This window comes from Scylla paramamosain, chromosome 20, assembly GCF_035594125.1.
Source record: "Scylla paramamosain isolate STU-SP2022 chromosome 20, ASM3559412v1, whole genome shotgun sequence".
Classification (NCBI taxonomy): domain Eukaryota; kingdom Metazoa; phylum Arthropoda; class Malacostraca; order Decapoda; family Portunidae; genus Scylla; species Scylla paramamosain.
In genome coordinates, this window is record NC_087170.1 from 15,730,250 (window position 1) to 15,750,258 (window position 20,009).

Genomic DNA, 20,009 nt, shown 5'->3' on the forward strand with positions numbered 1-20,009 from the left:
TCCTCTCATGATTAAAAACAGAAACCAATAGCATAACATTTTACATTTAATATGAATTTTTATTGGGCATACTCCTAGCCCACCGTACACCATATAATCGCTAGTGTTTTTATGAACAGACATTTGTTTTAAAATTTACAAACGTCATACATAACTCTAGCTACCCTATGATACAGTGTCCCCAAATCTCAGATCCATAAGTCACTGGCAACACCATGGAATTAAAAAGTTCCGCCTCCATGTCAACTGGCAAGGCAAACTTTCTACATTTACCTACTAGTGAACACGACCCTTCTTGCTTGTCCCTTCAACTCCAACTGACCTTCCACCACTTCAATTTTTTTTCTTTTTTTTTCACAATCAAATTCAAATATATATATATATATATATATATATATATATATATATATATATATATATATATATATATATATATATATATATATATATATATATATATATATATATTTTTTTTTTTTTTTTTTTTTTATGCAGGAGGGACACTGACCAAGGGCAAGAAAAATCCAATGAAAAAAAAAAAAAAAGCCCACTGAGATGCCAGTCCCAGAAAAGGGTCCAAAGCGGTAGTAAAAAATTGAGGGATAAGTGTCATGAAACCTCCTTCTTGAAGGAATTCAAGTCATAGGAAGGAGGAAATACAGAAGCAGGCAGGGAGTTCCAGAGTTTACCAGAGAAAGGGATGAATTATTGAGAATACTGGTTAACTCTTGCATTAGAGAGGTGGACAGAATAGGGGTGAGAGAAAGAAGAAAGTCTTGTGCAGCGAGGCCGCGGGAGGAGGAGAGGCATGCAGTTAGCAAGATCAGAAGAGCAGTTAGCATGAAAATATCGGTAGAAGACAGCTAGATATGCAACATTGCAGCGATGAGGGAGAGGCTGAAGACAGTCAGTTAGAGGAGAGGAGTTGATGAGACGAAAAGCTTTTGATTCCACCCTGTCTAGAAGAGCGGTATGAGTGGAACCCCCCCAGACATGTGAAGCATGCTCCATACATGGACGGATAAGGCTCTTGTACAGAGTTAGCAGCTGTGTAGGTGAGAAAAACTGGCGGAGACGTCTCAGAACACCTAACTTCTTAGAAGCTGTTTTAGCTAGAGATGAGATGTGAAGTTTCCAGTTCAGATTATAAATAAAGGACAGACCGAGGATTTACTTAGATTACCTCTTCCCATACTGAATACAAATACTTTTGGTTTATTATAATTCAACTTTAAGATATTTTTTTACAATAGGACCACACTGCAATTCGAATACAAAAACTATATTCGCATTTTTTTTTTTTTTTTTATGTTGTAGACGAGTTTGAGAATAAAACACGTCGGAAATACTTCATGTTGCCTAATACGATCTTGAGGACTCGTCGAGAAGCAGGGTTTAAGGGTGGGGAACGCAAACCTAACTAAACCTAATTAAACCTAACCCCATTAAAACATGCGTGCATGAGCTGACTCCTACCTTACAGAAAGTGCCTTTAAAATCAAACACTAAAGGTACGAGTACAGTAACGCCGTTTCTTTGGGTTGGGAACCACGTGAGTGTTGGTGCAGCGGTACACACGTCCACTGCTGAAAGAACACAGCTGGCGGCAAGTCGGGCACTCTACAGCAGCGGGCAGAACATCGTGTGGTCTGAAAGCAGCGTCATTATTTTCAAAATGACGTCCTCGCAGCCAGGACAAACCACCATGTTGGTGAATACCGACAGAGACTGATCCTCCCAGGACCAAAAAGTGGTCAAGTACAACTGTCGCAATAAACAAAAGAGCATCTAGAATCACTTCGATGAGGTGCAAAACTGATATTCGGAATACGTGAAACTGTTGCAAAACTTGATCGCTTTTAAAAAGTACAGTCAATTATTTTTTTTTGCGCATGTCAAGTAGTGTGTAGTCTCGCAAGGAAACCACAGAGGAAAATAAAAGAGTATCAGTCAGTAGTATTCAATACTACTAATAAGGTATCTAATATTGATAAATGTACATATGAATGCATTTCAATGCGTTTTTCTTAAGTCTATGTAGATAAACAAATCCATACTTATAATAAAATGGCGACACGCAGAATAGTTTGGGAAAAAAGAGAAAAACATATTTCTGCAGTAGGTACGTAACAGACTCGTTTATTCTACATATACATCATCAGTGAAGTATGTGTTCTTACCACACAATTTCCCTGGTCTTCATAACCCTCTCCACTACCGTTTTTTTTTTTTTTTCAGTTTACTGGTCTCAGGAGAGAGGACCAGGATAAATATTATTTATCAGCTGTAAATTAATACCAAAGAAGTAACTTGGGAAAGTGTACAGAAGAACAGTGTCTTGGAAAATATCTGCTTCCTAGTGATGCACTTTATTTTTTTTTTTTGTAGAGCGTTATGGTCCTCTCCTAAAACAATACCAACTTTAATTTCCACTCATTACAAAAGGCGTGCAGTGCTATCAGAACCTGCCTCACTCCTTTCTCACGGTAATGGGGAGACGTTTGTTTTCATCTTGCCGCCTGCGGTGTCTTGTTCTTGCTGTTAGTCGGAAGGTATTGCCTTTTCAGTGGTACTTGGGCCAGCCAGTGTCACCACCTTCATTCAACACTGACTCTCAGGAACTAACCATTTCAGCACAAAACGTAGATAAAATATAATAATAATAAAAATAAATAAATAAATAAATAAAATGTATATAGATGATGAATAATGAAATAAAAAAAAGAAAATAGAACTCACATCACATCAAGGAGTGCCGTTAAAAAGACTCATTTCAGCAAATGTGTGTTCACTGTAATAAAACTTAAAAAAAAAAAAAAAAAAACTATACAAAGAAAAAAATAAATAAATAAAACTCATATCACGTCATGGAGCACCATTGAAAAGACTCGGCGCCCCAAAGCTAATGCAACTTGATTCAACATTCATTAATTTGTACATTCAGATTATTGTATTCTTGATATCCTGAAAATTCCTTTATATATATATATATATATATATATATATATATATATATATATATATATATATATATATATATATATATATATATATATATATATATATATAATATATATATATATATATATATATATATATATATATATATATATATATATATATATATATATATATATATATATATATATATATATATATATATATATATATATATATATATATATATATATATATATATATTTCAATGTATGTATACTTAAAACTACATATCTCACACGCAAATATGCCCATGATATTATTTTTACGAGAAATTTTGAAACCAGATTATCTAAGTAACTGTCATGACCATAAATCCATACTCTTAACATTACTCTTTAGTGGATAAAAAACAAAAGATGGTCTTGTTCAGAATAGTTTATATAAGTGTTCAAATAGAAATAGCAATATACATACGTGTTGCCTCAATAATCCTGAACACATATACACACGCACACGTGGAACAAACAGGGGATAGCTTGCTTCTTAACTCATTAAAGAATTGATTCTGTGGAACACTGCACATAAAAAAAAAAAAAAGAGGTATTTCATGTTCATTGGGGGAAAAAAAAAAAAAGCCTATGAGACACTACAGTTAACATAAGGAAAAACTCGATAATCAACAGTTTTTGTGGGACATTTGTTGGTTACCCTGAAAGAAGGATTAAATAAATGTTCCCGTGAGATCTTTTGTATAATTAAAAAAAAAAATTACAAACTATAATAAACAGAAATATTAAATTACTGCTTCTATGAAGCTTCCCTAAAAATCGATAATTAACATAATGGGTTAAAAATGCATACACAACTTGCTAATATTATAAAAGAGCTCAAAAAAAAAAAAAATGCAAGTACATAACAATAAGATCTAAAGACTACACAATCATTAACAATCTAAAGCATACAGAAAAGAAAGCAAACACACACTGGCAGCTTATACTACACCTCTAGACTATAATATGTACGTACCGGATAATATGTAATGTTGATGAGAGAGAGAGAGAGAGAGAGAGAGAGAGAGAGAGAGAGAGAGAGACTATAGTTATGAGGTGCAACGTTTGTTTGTACTCTAAATCACTGAGAATTAACAGGCCTACAAGTGCGTATAGGTATATCAAATACATACGTAAAGAATATTTGCAACATGATAGATGCTAACTTCTAAAAAAAAAAAGAAAAAAAAAGAAAAAAAAAATTACAACTTGAATTAGACCCACAAATAAAAACACTTTGTTATTATTACTGGACACACCAGAAGATATTATACTACAATTAACAAATCTGCTCATCAACCAGCAGATTAAATAACTGTGGACAATGAAGGGAAATAAAAAGACTGCATTTGTCACCTTGAGTTATACAGTTAAAAATGATGAATCTGCAAAGCGGTGTCCCTATACATGTCTCTTGATGAATGTGAAGAACAGTGAAGAGATATGAATAATAAAGAGAACTGGAGGTGAGGGACATTTAAGAGAAACATCAGAAATAAGAGATGGCGAAGTGAGGAACAGTTAAGAGATCTAATACAATGAAGGACAGTGAGGAGGCGTTATAACAAGGGGAAGGGTGACAGTGAAGAGAGGAAGCAGCCACATATGTAGTGAAAAGCAGGGAAAACAAAAAAAGTGAAGATGTGAAAGTGAAATGCAATAAAGAGGAAGAATAAAAGGACAAAATACATAATGAAGAAGAACAGTGGGGAAACAAAATAAACTGAATAAAATAAAACCACTTAAAACTAACAAACTACATGGCCTTTCTTGCCACACACTCATTAATGCTTCTAGACCTCACACACATATTTTCATCACTCGGTACAAGTTTCCACTCATAAAAATTTCCTCCATTGCAATTTTCCACACATTACAAATTCACAATATTCCCACAAACACTCCATCAATAATATTAACACTCTAAATACTCTTAAGACAACAAATATTACGACTACTAAGATTTATTCACTAACTCAATCATCCCAGCATTTCATGAACTAAACACTACTATGAACATACATACATCTATACCAGTACATGTTGTGAGCATTTAGAGTAATTAGGATAGAATGTAAACACTAACATTGAAAGTTGGCATTTCCTACTCAAACTTACCAAATAAACAACGCTATTTTTTTTATTTTATTTTTTTTCCATATTATTTCACACATGTTTGAAAGCTTATACACATAAACACCGTCACAATTTCATACTTAAGAGGATAATTTTCAGCATCAGCTGGCTACTAAACATTCTCCATTTTCTATATTCTTACTCTCAAGAAAATATAGATCAAGTATTGTCTGTAATTTTTAAGCACTTCACGGTCTCCCTGGGATGATTAGTTAGGTTCCCATGAATGTTTCCCTTCCACTAATGTTGCAGAATTCTTTTTAAGTTACTACTGCACCAGGATTATGAAAACACCCTTGAAAAATCTCGTTACTTTTTGTTAAAACCTGATAACAGTAGTGGAAGTTAATGTGGGTTTTCAAGACAAAAAAAGTTAGTTGGGTTCCCATAAAGGGGAGGTTGTACGAGGTAGAGCTGGAGAGAGAGAGAGAGAGAGAGAGAGAGAGAGAGAGAGAGAGAGAGAGAGAGAGAGAGAGAGAGAGAGAGAGAGAGAGAGAGAGAGAGAGAGAAGCGCTTTTTTTAGTGTATGCAACATTTTGATATTTTTTTCCCTTATGCAATGAGGCATCATCTCATGAAATTCCACGGTTTCACGCGCCGCGAGACATATATAATAAAATTTTCCCCTTTTTTTCCACCCATATTTTTCTGAGTCTCTTTTCTTTAGTTTCCTGTGAAAATCTATGGTTCTCTCTCTGCGTACATCAAAGAACGGGAATTTTTAGCTCTATGTATTTCTAGAATTTATATACAAAAAAAAAAAAAAAAAAAAAAAAAAAAATATATATATATATATATATATATATATATATATATATATATATATATATATATATATATATATATATATATATATATATATATATATATATATATATATATATATAATCATTTCTTCCTAAATCCAACAAATAATCAATGCATCTGCATCAAATATCTTTTGCATTAATATTTTATTTATTTTAAACAGTGGAACACTAGTTTTTACTTAGGAATATGACGAAATATGATAAAATTCTATTACCGACACGCACCCCACGCGTTAATTAAAGTGTGAAGTCATGAATCGCTTTAGTCCTATGTACAAAACCATCAGAGTAACTAAAGGAAACTATGTCTGCTTTTTCCACATACCCTGATGTATATAGCTACAATAGGTAAATTACACTAACTCCTTCAATCTTATCGCTTGATTTCTCAAAATGGCGGATTTTGACTCCTCCCTTGTTATTCCTGTTAGGCCGGCCACATACGTGCAGTTAAAACTGTCAGTTTGGACTGTTCAGTTATAACTGACAGTTTTAACTGTCAACTGACAAGTCCACAGACGTACAGTTGAATCGTTCAGTTTAACCATGGATTCCGAGGAGGACGATCTAGCAGCGCTCGGGGTATTACTAGTAATGGCACAAGAAAATAGGAAAAAAAAAACACTAAGAAGCGCAAACAGTGGTGCAAGAAGTGGTTGCTGAGGCGAAATAAATCTTTATAAATTTCTATAAAGTCTGCAATGGTTTGATTCTCCTTTCTAGACATAATTACTGTTTTGAATCACTGAAAGAAAAGAAACACTATGAGATCTGAAAGTCAAACAAATAAGTTAAAACAGAATGGACAGAAAGCAACATGTGAGGGAAACACTTTACTTTTGGTAACGTTTCGTACAGAGTACTTCTGAGGAAGTACTCTGTACGAAACGTTACCAAAAGTAAAGTGTTTCCCTCACATGGTGTTTCCGTCCAATCTGAAAGTCAACTGAGGACTGCGCAGTTAAGCCCCACACACGCTCAGTTCTCAGTCAAACAGCCACAGTTGACAGTTAAAACTTTTAACTTTTCTATTTCCTTCAGTCGAACTGCGCAGTTCTGTTGAACTGAGACTGATGGTCCCACACACGTCAGTTAAAACTGTCAGTTATAACTGAACAGTCCAAACTGACAGTTTTAACTGCACGTGTGTGGCCGGCCTTACACAAATATGTTCAATTTATGAAAGCGTGAGAGACGAATAATGTCTGCTATCGAAACTATTGTTTGGAGTTCATTTAGATTTTCGCCAAATATTCAAGTAAAAAGTTTTGTTACTTTTACATCGAACTTAAAAAAAAGTAAATAAATAAAAAAATACTGTTGTACAAAAAAAAAAAAAAAAAGATAACAGATCTTGATTTCCTATCCTTCCTGATTAAAATGCTTTTTGAATGAAAGGAATTGGTCACTAAATAAGGGAGGAGATACCAATTGAACATAAAGCAATTTAACATGGGATACATGATTCTACAACCTCCTCTAAATGCTTCTTTCTTAGTAATGTTGCAGGATTCCTTTTCAAATTGCTACCAGCATTCTGAAAACATCCTTGGAAAATCTCAGTAACTTCCACTAAAAACCTGATAAAAGTAGTCAAAGATATTGTGGGTTTTCAAGACAAAAACATTAGTGAAGGCAACCCTTGAATATTACATCCTAATCCCTACATAAACACTTATTTTTCCCTGAAGAAAGAAGTGTTTGCCAGATTTTGCTTTGTTTATTTGTTTCACCCCACAAAATTTCAATTGAACTACATATAAATCCATATAAATCTTTAGCAACAATATATTCAAAGCTCTCCTTTCTTTCTCATACTAAACTTTTCTCCCACACTGTCTGACACAACATTCAAATCCCTCATGAATATTATCATTGATTTAATTTAATCAGGTGATATTCAACATTAATTTTGTTATCTTAATACATGATGAGGCTGGCAAGACAATATTAACCATCATTCTTGTTTTCCTCTTTTAATACATGGTCTTTCCATCTATCTATCTGTATCTGACACATAATAAAATCTTCCCTATGACATGGCTGCAACAGGAGAATTTCTGCTTGTCTCTATCCTTGTAGTCTTTCCTTGCTTCCATTCTTATATACATGACCTATCTATCTATCCATCTTTCCATCTACATCTGACACCTATTCCTAAAATCTTCCCCAGGAGGATGACCACAACAGAAGCCTCCACTTATTCCTGTTCTTGCATTTCCTCCTTTCATACTCCACTCCTCTTGTCCTCCTCTCGTCCCTTTCTCTCACACACCTCTGCACTCTGTCCTCTCATTTCACTTGGGATCATTTTCTTGCACCCATCACATACACTCCCTTAATGAGATGCCTGCATGAGATGACTCTTTAATACATAAATGAATTGTCACTTTTGCCAATATGTACTTTCAAGATTCTTTATATCAAAATGTTACCTATCTGTCAATACTGGAAACATTTGTATAATACTTTCATTCTCTTTGAAACTCTCTCTTTTGAAGGGCGTGAATTTTCTAGTCCTGTATTTATCTTATCTATCTATCAGTTTACCTAAATCTATCACCCACTCCTAGGAACTCCCTCAAGAAGACAGCAGTGATAGAATTCTACAGGGTAGCAGCAGTCTATCTTTTCCTAATCTAATCTACTCTAGTGCCTGTGATCCATAGAGCTTCATCAAAGGGCTGAGTGTGACATGTCTCCCCCTCTGAGCATAACCATGGCAGTGAAAGGTGATGGCAGTGCTGTATGACCAATTTTTCACTCTGCAGAACTGACAGAATGCCTCACTTAGTCACTTGATCTAAATACTGTAGGATGGCAATAACCAGTTAGCTACACACATTAGATGATGACAGGTACATAGATTGGATGATACAATACAGGTATACAAGCACCTTCATATACATACACCTTTGGCACACCTGAAGCACTGATAGAGAAGCACCAAGGTACCATAAAGACACCAACAGGATAGCACAGTGAGAGGGATTATGGAGTGCAGTTATACATAATGCATCACATCATCACATACATCAGTAATAATGATAGTACATGCCTTGATTGAAATGGGTGTGTGGTGGTGTTACTGCTGCAAAAAAGTGAACACAGTGCCATGGGTTAAATCAAGAGAATAATAATGGTGATGGATGTCAATAATACTCTGATTTATTTCACTAGTCTCCTCAGATGCTAGTGTTATGACTGCTTGGAAAGAATGAATACTGTGCCATGTTTCAAGTTAGTTAAGAACAAAGGTCACAATGGAAAAAAATGCCTGAAAGATGACTAATTCGGTTCACACTGACACAGCCTAAAACCATGGAAGAAGCTATGGTTTATGGTAAAATTACAATGAGAAATCAGTTAATCTTTTGCACTCACTTACTGTCTTTTCTGCATTTCTCATGAATCCTACCTCCTCAGATCTGGTGATAATCTTACAAGACACTGACAGGAGATTGGGGGACTTAAGACTGATGAAGAGGATAAGACAGTGGAAGTGTGTGATTGATCAAAGTGACTTCACCCTGCGCTTCCCAGTGACAGAAAATATGATGCTGAAAACTGGCATAGGTAGGTATAAAGAAATTTGGTTTGAGTTAACCTTGGCACATCTTTGAGTATCTGAAGTCATAATTACACTCCTGATATTAGTAAACTGAAGACACTGATTTGACTGGAATCTCTGCTGGTACTCCAAGTAAAAGTCAGTAGTGAATCTTATCAGATAGTAACCTTTGCTTCACACATTCCCTGATGTGAGAATAAAATGAGTGAACTGATGACTCGTATTTGACTGGGCTCACTGCTACCACCAATTGTCTTATAATAACAAGTAGTACTAGCATGATTATTTTGAAATGGTTCGAGAATTTCATCCCCTGATACATTTCACTGTAGACATTTTCCCTAATGGACTATTCCCCCTGGAAAGCATTGTATTATTGTATCATATTACACTATGAACACAGACTGAAACCATAATGAAACCATATTGTGGATAATTATATTAGGTTAGATTAAGTTAAGGTTTACGCACCACAGCCTAGCTTAGCCACCATATATACAAACACAGAATGCAAAAGTGTCACAGTTTTTCATAGTTATCTGTGAGGAAAGACAAGGGAGGCAGTAAACCACTTCATAAATTCTCTAGTTTCTCCCTTCTCCTGCAGTAGTGTTCTGTGTTTGATGGGTATGACAGTCTGCCTTGTGGAAAGAACTGTGTTCACCTCCCACCCAACAATGCCAAAAATAAATTGAGGTGATCCAGTGCATCTCATTATACTGTCTAAAATTCTGACAGAGAGAGAGAGAGAGAGAGAGAGAGAGAGAGAGAGAGAGAGAGAGAGAGAGAGAGAGAGAGAGAGAGAGAGAGAGAGAGAGAGAGAGAGAGAGAGAGAGAGAGAGAGAGATTATGAAATACTATACTAATCAATACATGCTTTCTTTATGACTTTCTTTAATTAATTGAATGATCCTAATTTAATGGTAAGCTTGTCATACAAATATAAAAAAGGAACTATTTGTGACCTTTTACATTTTCATCTCCTCTTTCCTTTAGCTGAACTTCCTGTAAATATCATAAAATTTCACTTTTAAATAATAATAAAAGATAACTTACAAGATCCTGATATCCTGCAGGATTTCTGGGCACCTCAGTAAAAGGACTTTGATTCCACACAAATATTCTGATCCTCCTTTGAGCACAAGACTTAAGATTTCAGTGCCAGTTTTCCTCAATATGCCCTCCTTTTATGATCCCATTTTTGTATATGAGCATTGATACAGTCATAGTTATTAGTTGAGGGATTATCATACTCACTTCACTGTGTTTTATTTTTTTTTCTTTAGGTTAAGTCCTGTGATCTAATAGGAATGTATCAGATGCCAGGTTTTATGAGAAAAAGGCAAAACACAGTGGGAGTGAAAGCAGAAGGTTACTTGTCTTGTGACTATGAGTATTTCCTTTGCTTAGTTCATATCATCAATTTTTTTCAGATAATCTCTCCATCTATCACTGCTACTGTCCACTAACAATGATTCACCTTCCTGCTAGCCTCACCATTCCTCTCTTCAGGGTTAAATCTCTCTATATCTGATTCCACCACCTGTCCCCATTACCAGAACAAGGGGTAGCTAACTCAGAAATACTCAGGGCAGTATCCCTTACTCCTAACAGTAATAGTTATGGTCAGGGATTGACTTGACATCAGTGCGTGATAAGTTCTGGCAAGAGTAAATGTGCTTCTTGAGTTTCTTTGCATCAGGAAGCACCAAGGAGCAGCGATGGCAGGCTAAGACTCTTGGTACACGCACGCTGCATGATTTCACTTGGCTGGCAACGGTGGTTTTTACCTTGCTGGTTCCCTTTGTGCTGACTGTGACATTGGAGGCAATGAAATCTACTGGTATCCCCTTCTTGATATTTTCAGTGGAGAGATAATGTGCCCTCTGCTCTTGTTCTGCTGGTGTGCATGGTTGTGATACTTGCAGTTGTGGTGGTGGTGTTTTGTGTGGTAGTGTGCGTATTTCTGATATGTGGGGCTGCAGTGATGGTAGTGGGTGTAGTGGTGGTAATTGTGATGAAGTGATGGTTTTTGGTGATTGAGGACCTGGTAATATTTCTATGATATGTATTTGTGGTGGTGATGGTGGCTGTGGTGTTAGTGGTGAGGACATCCTTGATTCTACTGATAGTGAGAGTGATGATGTGGGTGGTGGTGATGGTGATACTGTGAGTGTACTTGATGATGATGACTGTTGTGAGGATGTCGGTGTGGGCCTCTGTGATGGTGACACCCTAGATGGCAGTAATGGTGAGTGGTGTGAAGCTGTAAGTCTTTTAGGTAATGGCAGTGAGAGAGGCTGTGTGTCAGTAATTTCAGTAACTTCTGGTGCAAAATCTACATCCAGTCTTATGTTTTGATTGAGTGCAGATGATTCTCCACCACCTGAGAATTTGGCAGAAGAGGAGGAGGAGGAGGAAGATGACAATGGAACTGAAGGATTTCTGGTGGATTCTTCCAAGGTGCTGTGCACAGATGTGTACGAGGTGACATTCACTTCAAGACCGTGCTGGGAGTAGCTCAACCTGCCAAACAGCATTGGGTCCTGTGGCTCCTGTCTATCTTGGTGACCTTGATGCCCCTTACAAGAAAGCCTCTTACCTTCCTCCTGCTTTTTCTTTCCCTGCAAGCCTGAGGGAGCTTTACTACTCTGCATGGACTCCTGTATCCTTTTCCCTGACCCAGGTTTCTGGTTGCTGCCCTGGAAGATCTTGTTCCAGCTCGTTTTGTACACAGGGATGATGTTCATGATCTTGCCCTGCTTCACCATAGAGAAGGCAGCACCAGAGCACCACCTGGCCCTGTGCTGTGGGTTCAGGCTCACACACAGAGGCTCAGTAATCTGCTGGAGGGCATGACCATTAGAAGATGACTGATAGCAATGCACCTTTCCTATTACTAATGCAGTATTAGTTTCTCATTCTCTTGTAGTGATTAGGCATACAAAACCACAAGAATTATAGCCAGCAATGCACTTTTTTTATTACTAATGCAGCATTCATCTGATTCTCTTGACCAGGTATACAAAACCACAAAAATTATCTTGAAACTTGAGGATTGCTATGGTCTCAATGTCTAAGGTGTTGCACTTCTTTGTTCTCCCAGCCAGGGATTCATTCCTAAATTCATGACTCTCATGGCAAATTTATGGTGGTTTTAGATGAATTTCTCATTGTTTCTGTGCCTAATGGGGGGCATTATACTTTTTACACTGTCTGGCAAGTGCATGTGTCTGTGAGAAAAAAACAGGATGAAAGAGGAGCATTTCATTCTCAAATGTTTTACCTCTTGTATTCTTCTGAAAGTGCTGAGGTTAAAAGGATATGCAGGTACTTTCGCTTCATCCTGTGTTTTCCTGCATCACCACGTTTCACTCATGTATCTATGCAGCTGCCTAATGATCAGAAAAGCTTTTTGGACATAATGTAAAAGTAGAAACATGTAACTGAATCTCCACTCTTTTGTGGTGGATCCAGATGGAGTTGATGCAAATTTCCTTACTTCATCAGAGGCCTGAGATGACTGCTGAGACTGGGAGGGCTGCACAGCCAGCACTGCTCTGGTACTGAATGTGTCCTGCCCACCACCGCTGCTACTCTTCTGCCCTCTCCCTCTGGTGGCATGAGCTCTCTGTGAAAGTATGGTAGAATTCCATTTAATGGATAATTATAGGATGGAGACTTATTTGGATAAACAGAAAATGTATATCATTGTGTGTTTACACTGAGACATGGGATGTATAGCATTCATCTCCATATCTCTGTGACTAAGAGGGATGGAGCGAAGGAACTAGGGATTCCTTCCTCTGTGTGTTTGTTACCATGATGAAACACTTTGGTGCCAGATGTAAAAAGGCCATAAAAGCTATTGCTATGGTTCTGACATCTAAGGCACTGTACTTCACACCTCCATGTCAGAAGTTCAAATCCTGGCCAGAGTTCTCTCATAGCTAAAACTTTAACCCTCCTTCTTATAAATTCCTGTCCTCATGATGCTCCACCACGGGATGCAACAAAAAGGCACAGACAGGAAAGTTGATCAGTTCTCCCAAACCCTGATGCAGATGGCTTGCCACACTCACTGTTTCTGAGGTGATGTTGGGGTGTACTGAGGTTATATTCAAGTTTTTAGCTTCAATGGACACTCCTCACTTTTTCATCACATAAACATTGAAAATTATGGTAAAAAGTATCCATGAACTCACTCAGTTGATATACAAATGCATATGTGAAGAAAAGAAGAATTTAAAATGTCAGTATTGCATTCAGTGCTGTACTCTCATTTTATACTCATAAAAAAAATATAAATATTAAATACACACACAACGTAAGTAATAATCATAGGAGCAATGATAAATAAATAAATGGAGATAGGGAAACACCAACATCAAGGAGGAACTTTTAATGTTTTTTTCTCATTGGTTTCTCATCATCTACACTCACTCTCCCTGACCAGAGATTCACAGGACACTGATCAACTCCATGCAACTAAAGACCTAAGAGACAGTCTGCCTCATACTGGCACAGCCTAAGTCCCTACAAGGGAGGCAGTGGGAGGAGCTACATTCGCAATTCTAGATGTCACCAAAATACACAAAACTTCACAGTAGGTACAAAAAAATAAAGACATGTTTATATATAAATAAGGTTTTCTACAGAGACTGCTGTATGTACACACATACACACACATACACACACACACACACACACACACACACACATACACAGAAGCTCTATAGCAAAGTGTTTCATATGGATATTTATTTTCAAGCAATCATTATGTTCACTTTTTACATGTTATGACTAATATATAATATAGTTTTTTTTTTTTTAGTACAATACCTTTTTCCTCTCTGGCAATACAATTTTTTCTATGCCTGAAAGATTCTGAATTTTGGAAGGAGCGGAAAATAGAGACACATAAGAAGTAAATAAATTAACCAGTAACAAATGAGTGAATGAATTTATATGAATGGTCTACTCTACATCATAAAATTTTGCATACATTTACAAGCTTTCTCATTTGTCACCTAAAATTTGCTGCCAATAATGGGATCATATTCCAAATAATAACTATATAACATGGACCTGTGTTTATGCTGCATTCTTGTAAACTGTCATGCAGGTCTAGACATAATGATAACTGAATAATCATACATACGATGGTATCATACTCACATTATAAAGGCTTTCTTTTGTAACCTGTCATTCTTCACTTGCTTGGCACCATCAGTGTATCACAAAAAGAACTTCATGGAAATCTTACATAAAATTCATATGATATGTTTCATCATTAAAAGTACATATAGGTAAATAAATAAATGCAGGAAATAAATTGCATGACATACATTATTAAATGTACACTTTGTCACATGAATAGGGTGACAATTAAATAACTTCTTATATTAATGAAAGGTATAAAGAAACCTGAGAAAAGTTGACAGTCCTTCATTTCATCCCAGTTCTTGCCTTGAGAGATGTGTGTGAGATGGATTGATTTCATTATAGTCCTCTGATGTCCCTTAGATATACATGAATATTTAAGAACATCTCTCTGTATTCCCTCCTATGCCCTAAATAGTTATCAAAAGGACAAAAACTGCAACCTCTTGTCCTGGCATTTTTTTGTTAGCTTTTGACTGACTGGAATGGTTATCATAGTCAGAAAAGTTATATCAAAAGAGACTCCAAATTGCACATTAAAACTCTGATATGTTTCATCACACATACATGCAGATAAATAAGAGAATAAATAACACTGCATTTTCTATTTTTCATTCAAGCTGTCTCCAGCATAAATTCATCGACATTATGTGCTTATGATCTATACTATCTTCATTTTTTGTACAATTATGAACTATGTGTCTTTTATATTTCTTCAGTATACTAAAAAGTTGGCACTGCACTGCTGTCCTGCTGCTTGAACATCCCTCCAGCTCCCACCCCTAAGATTGACAGGAGCACAGCTGACATGCAAGACACACACGCAAAAAGAGACATTTTTGAATAAATGAGAAAGGTAGTAAGGAAGCTCATATTGCAGCAGAAGTATGTACTATATATTCCCTTATGTTTCAACTACACAAATAACAGTCTCTCTGAGGAAGCCCCGTAGCTGAGATGTAGGAAAAACACAACAGTATTGCTTCAGCCTGAGTTTCCTTGCCATCTTCTCCACTTATCTGTTTCACTTCTACCCATCACCACTGAGTAAATTTCCACACAAGCTATAAAGACACCCATTCACATGTTGTGGTGCCGTCTGATGTGGGAGTTCAGGTTACACTTCTTGGCACACTTGAAGTCACAGTATGGACACAGGTGTGGCTTCTCCCCCGTGTGGGTGTAGATGTGCTCCTTCAAGGCCACCTTCTGTGTTGTTCTGAAGGAGCAGTAGGTACATGCATATGGACGTTCTCCTGTGTGGACTCTGATGTGTGTTTGGAGGTGACTGAGGCACCGGCTGATCTTCCCACAGTATGGACACACGAGACGAGACAGTCCATCCCCTGTGAGGGTCCCCATGAGGAAGTCCTGTGAGGAGCCGTCTGATGCCTCCAATGATGTGCTAAGTGCAGCATTTCCACTCAAGGACGAGGCAAACATGGAATTACTGGAGGGACCCGACAAGAGTGAGGGTGGAACAGCACTGCCGCTGATAGATCTCTGAGTTGTCAGTTCATGGGTGAGCTGTGGGAAGGAGCTGCTGCCTAGGGAGTTCTGAGTGGTGTGTGGGTCTAGTGGGTGAGGTGGAGGGTGGTGCATGCCTGGTGTTCGGGGCACATCGACTGCCTGAAGGGAGAGAGAAAACAGAGTTGGGGCCTCCTGTCATGAAGCAAACTCATTACCTGTGCAAGTTACAGTACACAGTTATCCTATGTCAACTCAAAGGTCTACATAAGGGAAGGTTAACTACAGGCATGCTTGGACGCACTTCACCTCATCTCTTCGTTGTCTTTGTCACTGATTCATTTCTTTGTGGTAAAATTTTTCAGTTAATTACAACACAACAAAACATGAAGTACCATTTTCATGTCTTCTTTAATGTAAACACTATTTCATCTAAATCATCGAAATGTAAACAAAAAGAAAACAAGAGAATGTTTTAGCATACAATTATGTGTGGCCCAGTCCTACAGTTCAAACTTTGCAATGCATCACCTAAGACACAACCAGTCTTCTTTTCATCCAACACTGATGTGCTATTCAATAAATAAGAATCGAATGTACAGCTTTTATAAGTTTATTGGTCACAAAGATAATTTTTGTTTTCAGTGTAAATGGAATATTATTAAGTTTATAACTCCACAGACTCAAACACCTTTTGGTTTAAAGATATAAAAAGTACATGAGTTATTGAGATAAGTTCATCTTTACAATGCTGGTAACATTTGATGTCTTTATCATATTTCCTGTAAGTTTTTGGTTTGAAAAAAAATAAAATAAATAAATAAATAAATAGAAATAATTAAATAAAAAAAATAAAAAAATAAAAAAATAAATAAAATAAAACATAATGGGTGAAACATTTGCCATGATCTTGAAAAACCCAGGACTTCCTCCAGGCCATGTATGTCTGTCATAAGCACACTCTTTTAGTCACTCCCCCAAGTCAAACACAGCCATTATTAGATATGAAAACATCCTTACCATCCCACCACAGGAATAACTGGCCAGGAGGAGGAATGAGTTGTATAGCAGCCACATCAAACAAGTACACTAACAAAATGACTGCTTTAACTATAGACAACACAAATAAAACCATATAATTGACCACTACAGATTCACTCAACAGTACACACAAATAAATGTTTCCCCTAAATCTTACAAGTAAAATAAATAAACTACTTAGTTGACTTAGAGTTTTGAAGAATGTATCTTTGAGACCGTCCTTCACCTTCCGTTCTGGTGTGAGGGAAGTGTTCTCTCCCTCCCCTCATGGCACATCACAAGTGAATCACAGTTTACAAGTATTCAATTTATAAACTTTTGAAGTCACATATAAAAAAAAAGTGTGGGAGATGCATAAATTCTCCAACTCAGAAAGGGAAAATAAGCATGTTAAAATGATGATGACATATAAGACAATTCTGTTCTTTTGTTGTAATATAAGAATTCAGGATCAGTACTTATGAATAGAATCTAAAGATGTAATTCCAAAAAACTCAAGCAAATGCAATGATTGAAAAAAAAAATGGATAAATAAAAAAAAATAATAATAAATAAATAAAAATAAATGAAAATAAAAAAAATACGTAAACTGAACCAAATTTACATTCTTTACATTTCAAAATGCTTCTTAATGAATGAATGATTCATATGTAAATTGTAATTCACCTGTATCTTTAAGTACATTATTTAAGGACAATTTATTCTCCATTAACCTTTACTTTTCCCACGAATATAAAGCTTCTATATTAGGATGAACACAGGCCTTGTGGTTAACCCTCCCCTGTAAAAGCCTGGGATGATGGAGGGGTTTCACTGCAGGTCTGTGTTTCCATGATTATGACACTTTCCAGACATTTATTAAGTCTTGCAATCCATTGTGAAATATATGAGTATTTTGATGCTTTTCAGACAAGTTACAGCTTTACATTTTGAGATGAAGTAAATTATGTAAATATTTGGACCTTCTGAGTTATTTTCTATGTTTACTACATTAAATGTTTGAGTTGGAATGGAATAATTGGGTATATTTTGACCTGACGAATGATTTTTGGATGATGCTTCAATGCTCCATGTGCTTTTCCCAGTCACCTGGTAAGAACATTCATGGGCAGGTGGCACGCTTGTCAGGCTCACAGTAATGGTTATATATGATATGATTCTCAATATGGGATGTATGATATTGGTGTTGTATATGCTGGTTTTGTTAGTGGCTTTGGTGATTATAATTTAAATAAGAATGTGTTTACAATATTTCTTAACATAAATACCAAAAAAAGAATGAAAAATATGAATCTTAATGTCCAAGGAGAAACAATGTAATTTAATAAAAAAAAAATAATGTAAAATAAAAAAAAAGTAAAAAGTCTGAAAAGTAAGAGGTATAGAAAAGCGATAAAGAAAACCTTAATATAGTACAAACAAAGAATGATGCTCCTTCATAAGTTTGTGTCACTAACAATGGAATGGAAATAAATGTATGAAAAAAATAACATACAGAAAACAAAAAAGTAAGTATGAAAAGTAAGATATAGAAAACAAAAAAATATAAAAATCTTACTATAGTACAAAAACAATATGATGCTTCTCACAGCTTTGCGTAATCAACAGTGGCAATCTCTTCACTCGTCACTCATAAACTGCATCACAACACGTGCCTCTTGTTCCTGAATTTTTTTGGCTGTCGTGAATTCAGCCTTGGAGGAAATGTTGCTCCATTATGCTAACATTATTCAACATCAAACTCAACTACAATTCCTCCCTATGATCTAATGGATAAGGAATACTGACCTAGGTATACAGAAGACATAGTAACACCTTTCTCTTTTTCTCTGAGTCACTAAGTCAATAACGAAACTACACATTTTTCTACACTTTGTAATCTTCTCAATGATACTGCTTTTCCTCTTTTTCCCCCATCACCTTTTTTTCTTCTCTATTGTTATCTACACAGTCACTCACAAAGCTACTAACAATTTCTCTATATACTTTCTGTGTTCTTTTCTTAGCGGCATTGTTTTTCCATTTTTCATTCTTTTCTCCTCTATCCAAACTTATAAAATCACTGACAAAATTAATAACTTCTTTCTAAACATATTCCTAATCTCCTTTCTCAACCATATTGTTTCTTTTCTTTTTCATTATCACCTTCCTCTTTATCTGTACATACACACACCTTGTTAAACTTCCTCATCTCTTTTCTCAATGACACTGTTCTTTCTGCTTTCCTATTACCTTCCTCTCTCTACCCTTACCTACAGAATCACTCGGGTTACTTAATGCAACTTTTCTCTATACCTTATAAATATCCTTCTTCTCCATAACATATCTTCTTACCTTCACATCTCCTGTCTGCCTCCTTCCCCACCCCCATAGCTTGTCTACCTCTACCCCATAATACTATACAAGCTTGAACACCCATAACTAACTAAATGACTACTTTACTAAGGGCTTTGTTTTAATTCTCATGGAAGTGAGATGTATGATTTACCCTGTGATGGCACTGTTTGTTTTTTTTGGTATCCTCTGTGTGTGTGTGTGTGTGTGTGTGTGTGTGTGTGTGTGTGTGTGTGTGTGTGTGTGTGTGTGTGTGTGTGTGTCACAATACAAAAATAAATATGGTCATCCTCTTAGAAGTGACAGATATAGATTAGTCAAGACTGCTTATTTCTTGTCTCACATCATATAAGCTTCACTACTTCTCACACTTCAGCAAAGAGAATGAAGTAGAGGTACATACATCAATTTTCGTGGCAACTCCCTCACAACATGCAGTAGTATTCTTCCCAGTATTCACAGTCACAGCAAGAGGCATCCAACTCCATGGTATTATTC

The 20,009-nt window shown here is 36.2% G+C and overlaps 2 protein-coding genes across 3 annotated transcripts in view; one reads left to right on the forward strand and one right to left on the reverse strand.

The window, feature by feature from the left end:
- The first annotated feature begins 2,059 nt into the window (after positions 1 to 2,059).
- LOC135110459 (uncharacterized) lies at positions 2,060 to 13,154 on the forward strand. 2 transcript variants are annotated; one of them, XM_064022818.1, is made up of 3 exons: positions 2,060 to 2,122; positions 9,362 to 9,511; positions 11,878 to 12,112. In XM_064022818.1, the coding sequence occupies exons 1-3, from the start codon at positions 2,068 to 2,070 to the stop codon at positions 12,024 to 12,026; spliced, it is 354 nt and encodes a 117-aa protein (XP_063878888.1). In that variant the 5' UTR covers positions 2,060 to 2,067; the 3' UTR covers positions 12,027 to 12,112. The 2 variants fall into 2 exon arrangements, 1 of the variants encoding a protein (XP_063878888.1); XR_010273287.1 differs by lacking the exon at positions 11,878 to 12,112 and adding an exon at positions 13,017 to 13,154 and having other exon boundaries at positions 2,067 to 2,122.
- A 739-nt stretch (positions 13,155 to 13,893) lies between these two features.
- The window catches only part of LOC135110455 (protein abrupt-like), a 43,410-nt gene continuing 37,294 nt past the window's right edge, over positions 13,894 to 20,009 (reverse strand). The window contains exon 5 of the mRNA XM_064022808.1: positions 13,894 to 16,298. Within this exon, the coding sequence (XP_063878878.1) occupies positions 15,750 to 16,298 (549 nt within the window). The 3' untranslated portion in view covers positions 13,894 to 15,749. The remainder of the gene's footprint in view (positions 16,299 to 20,009) is intronic.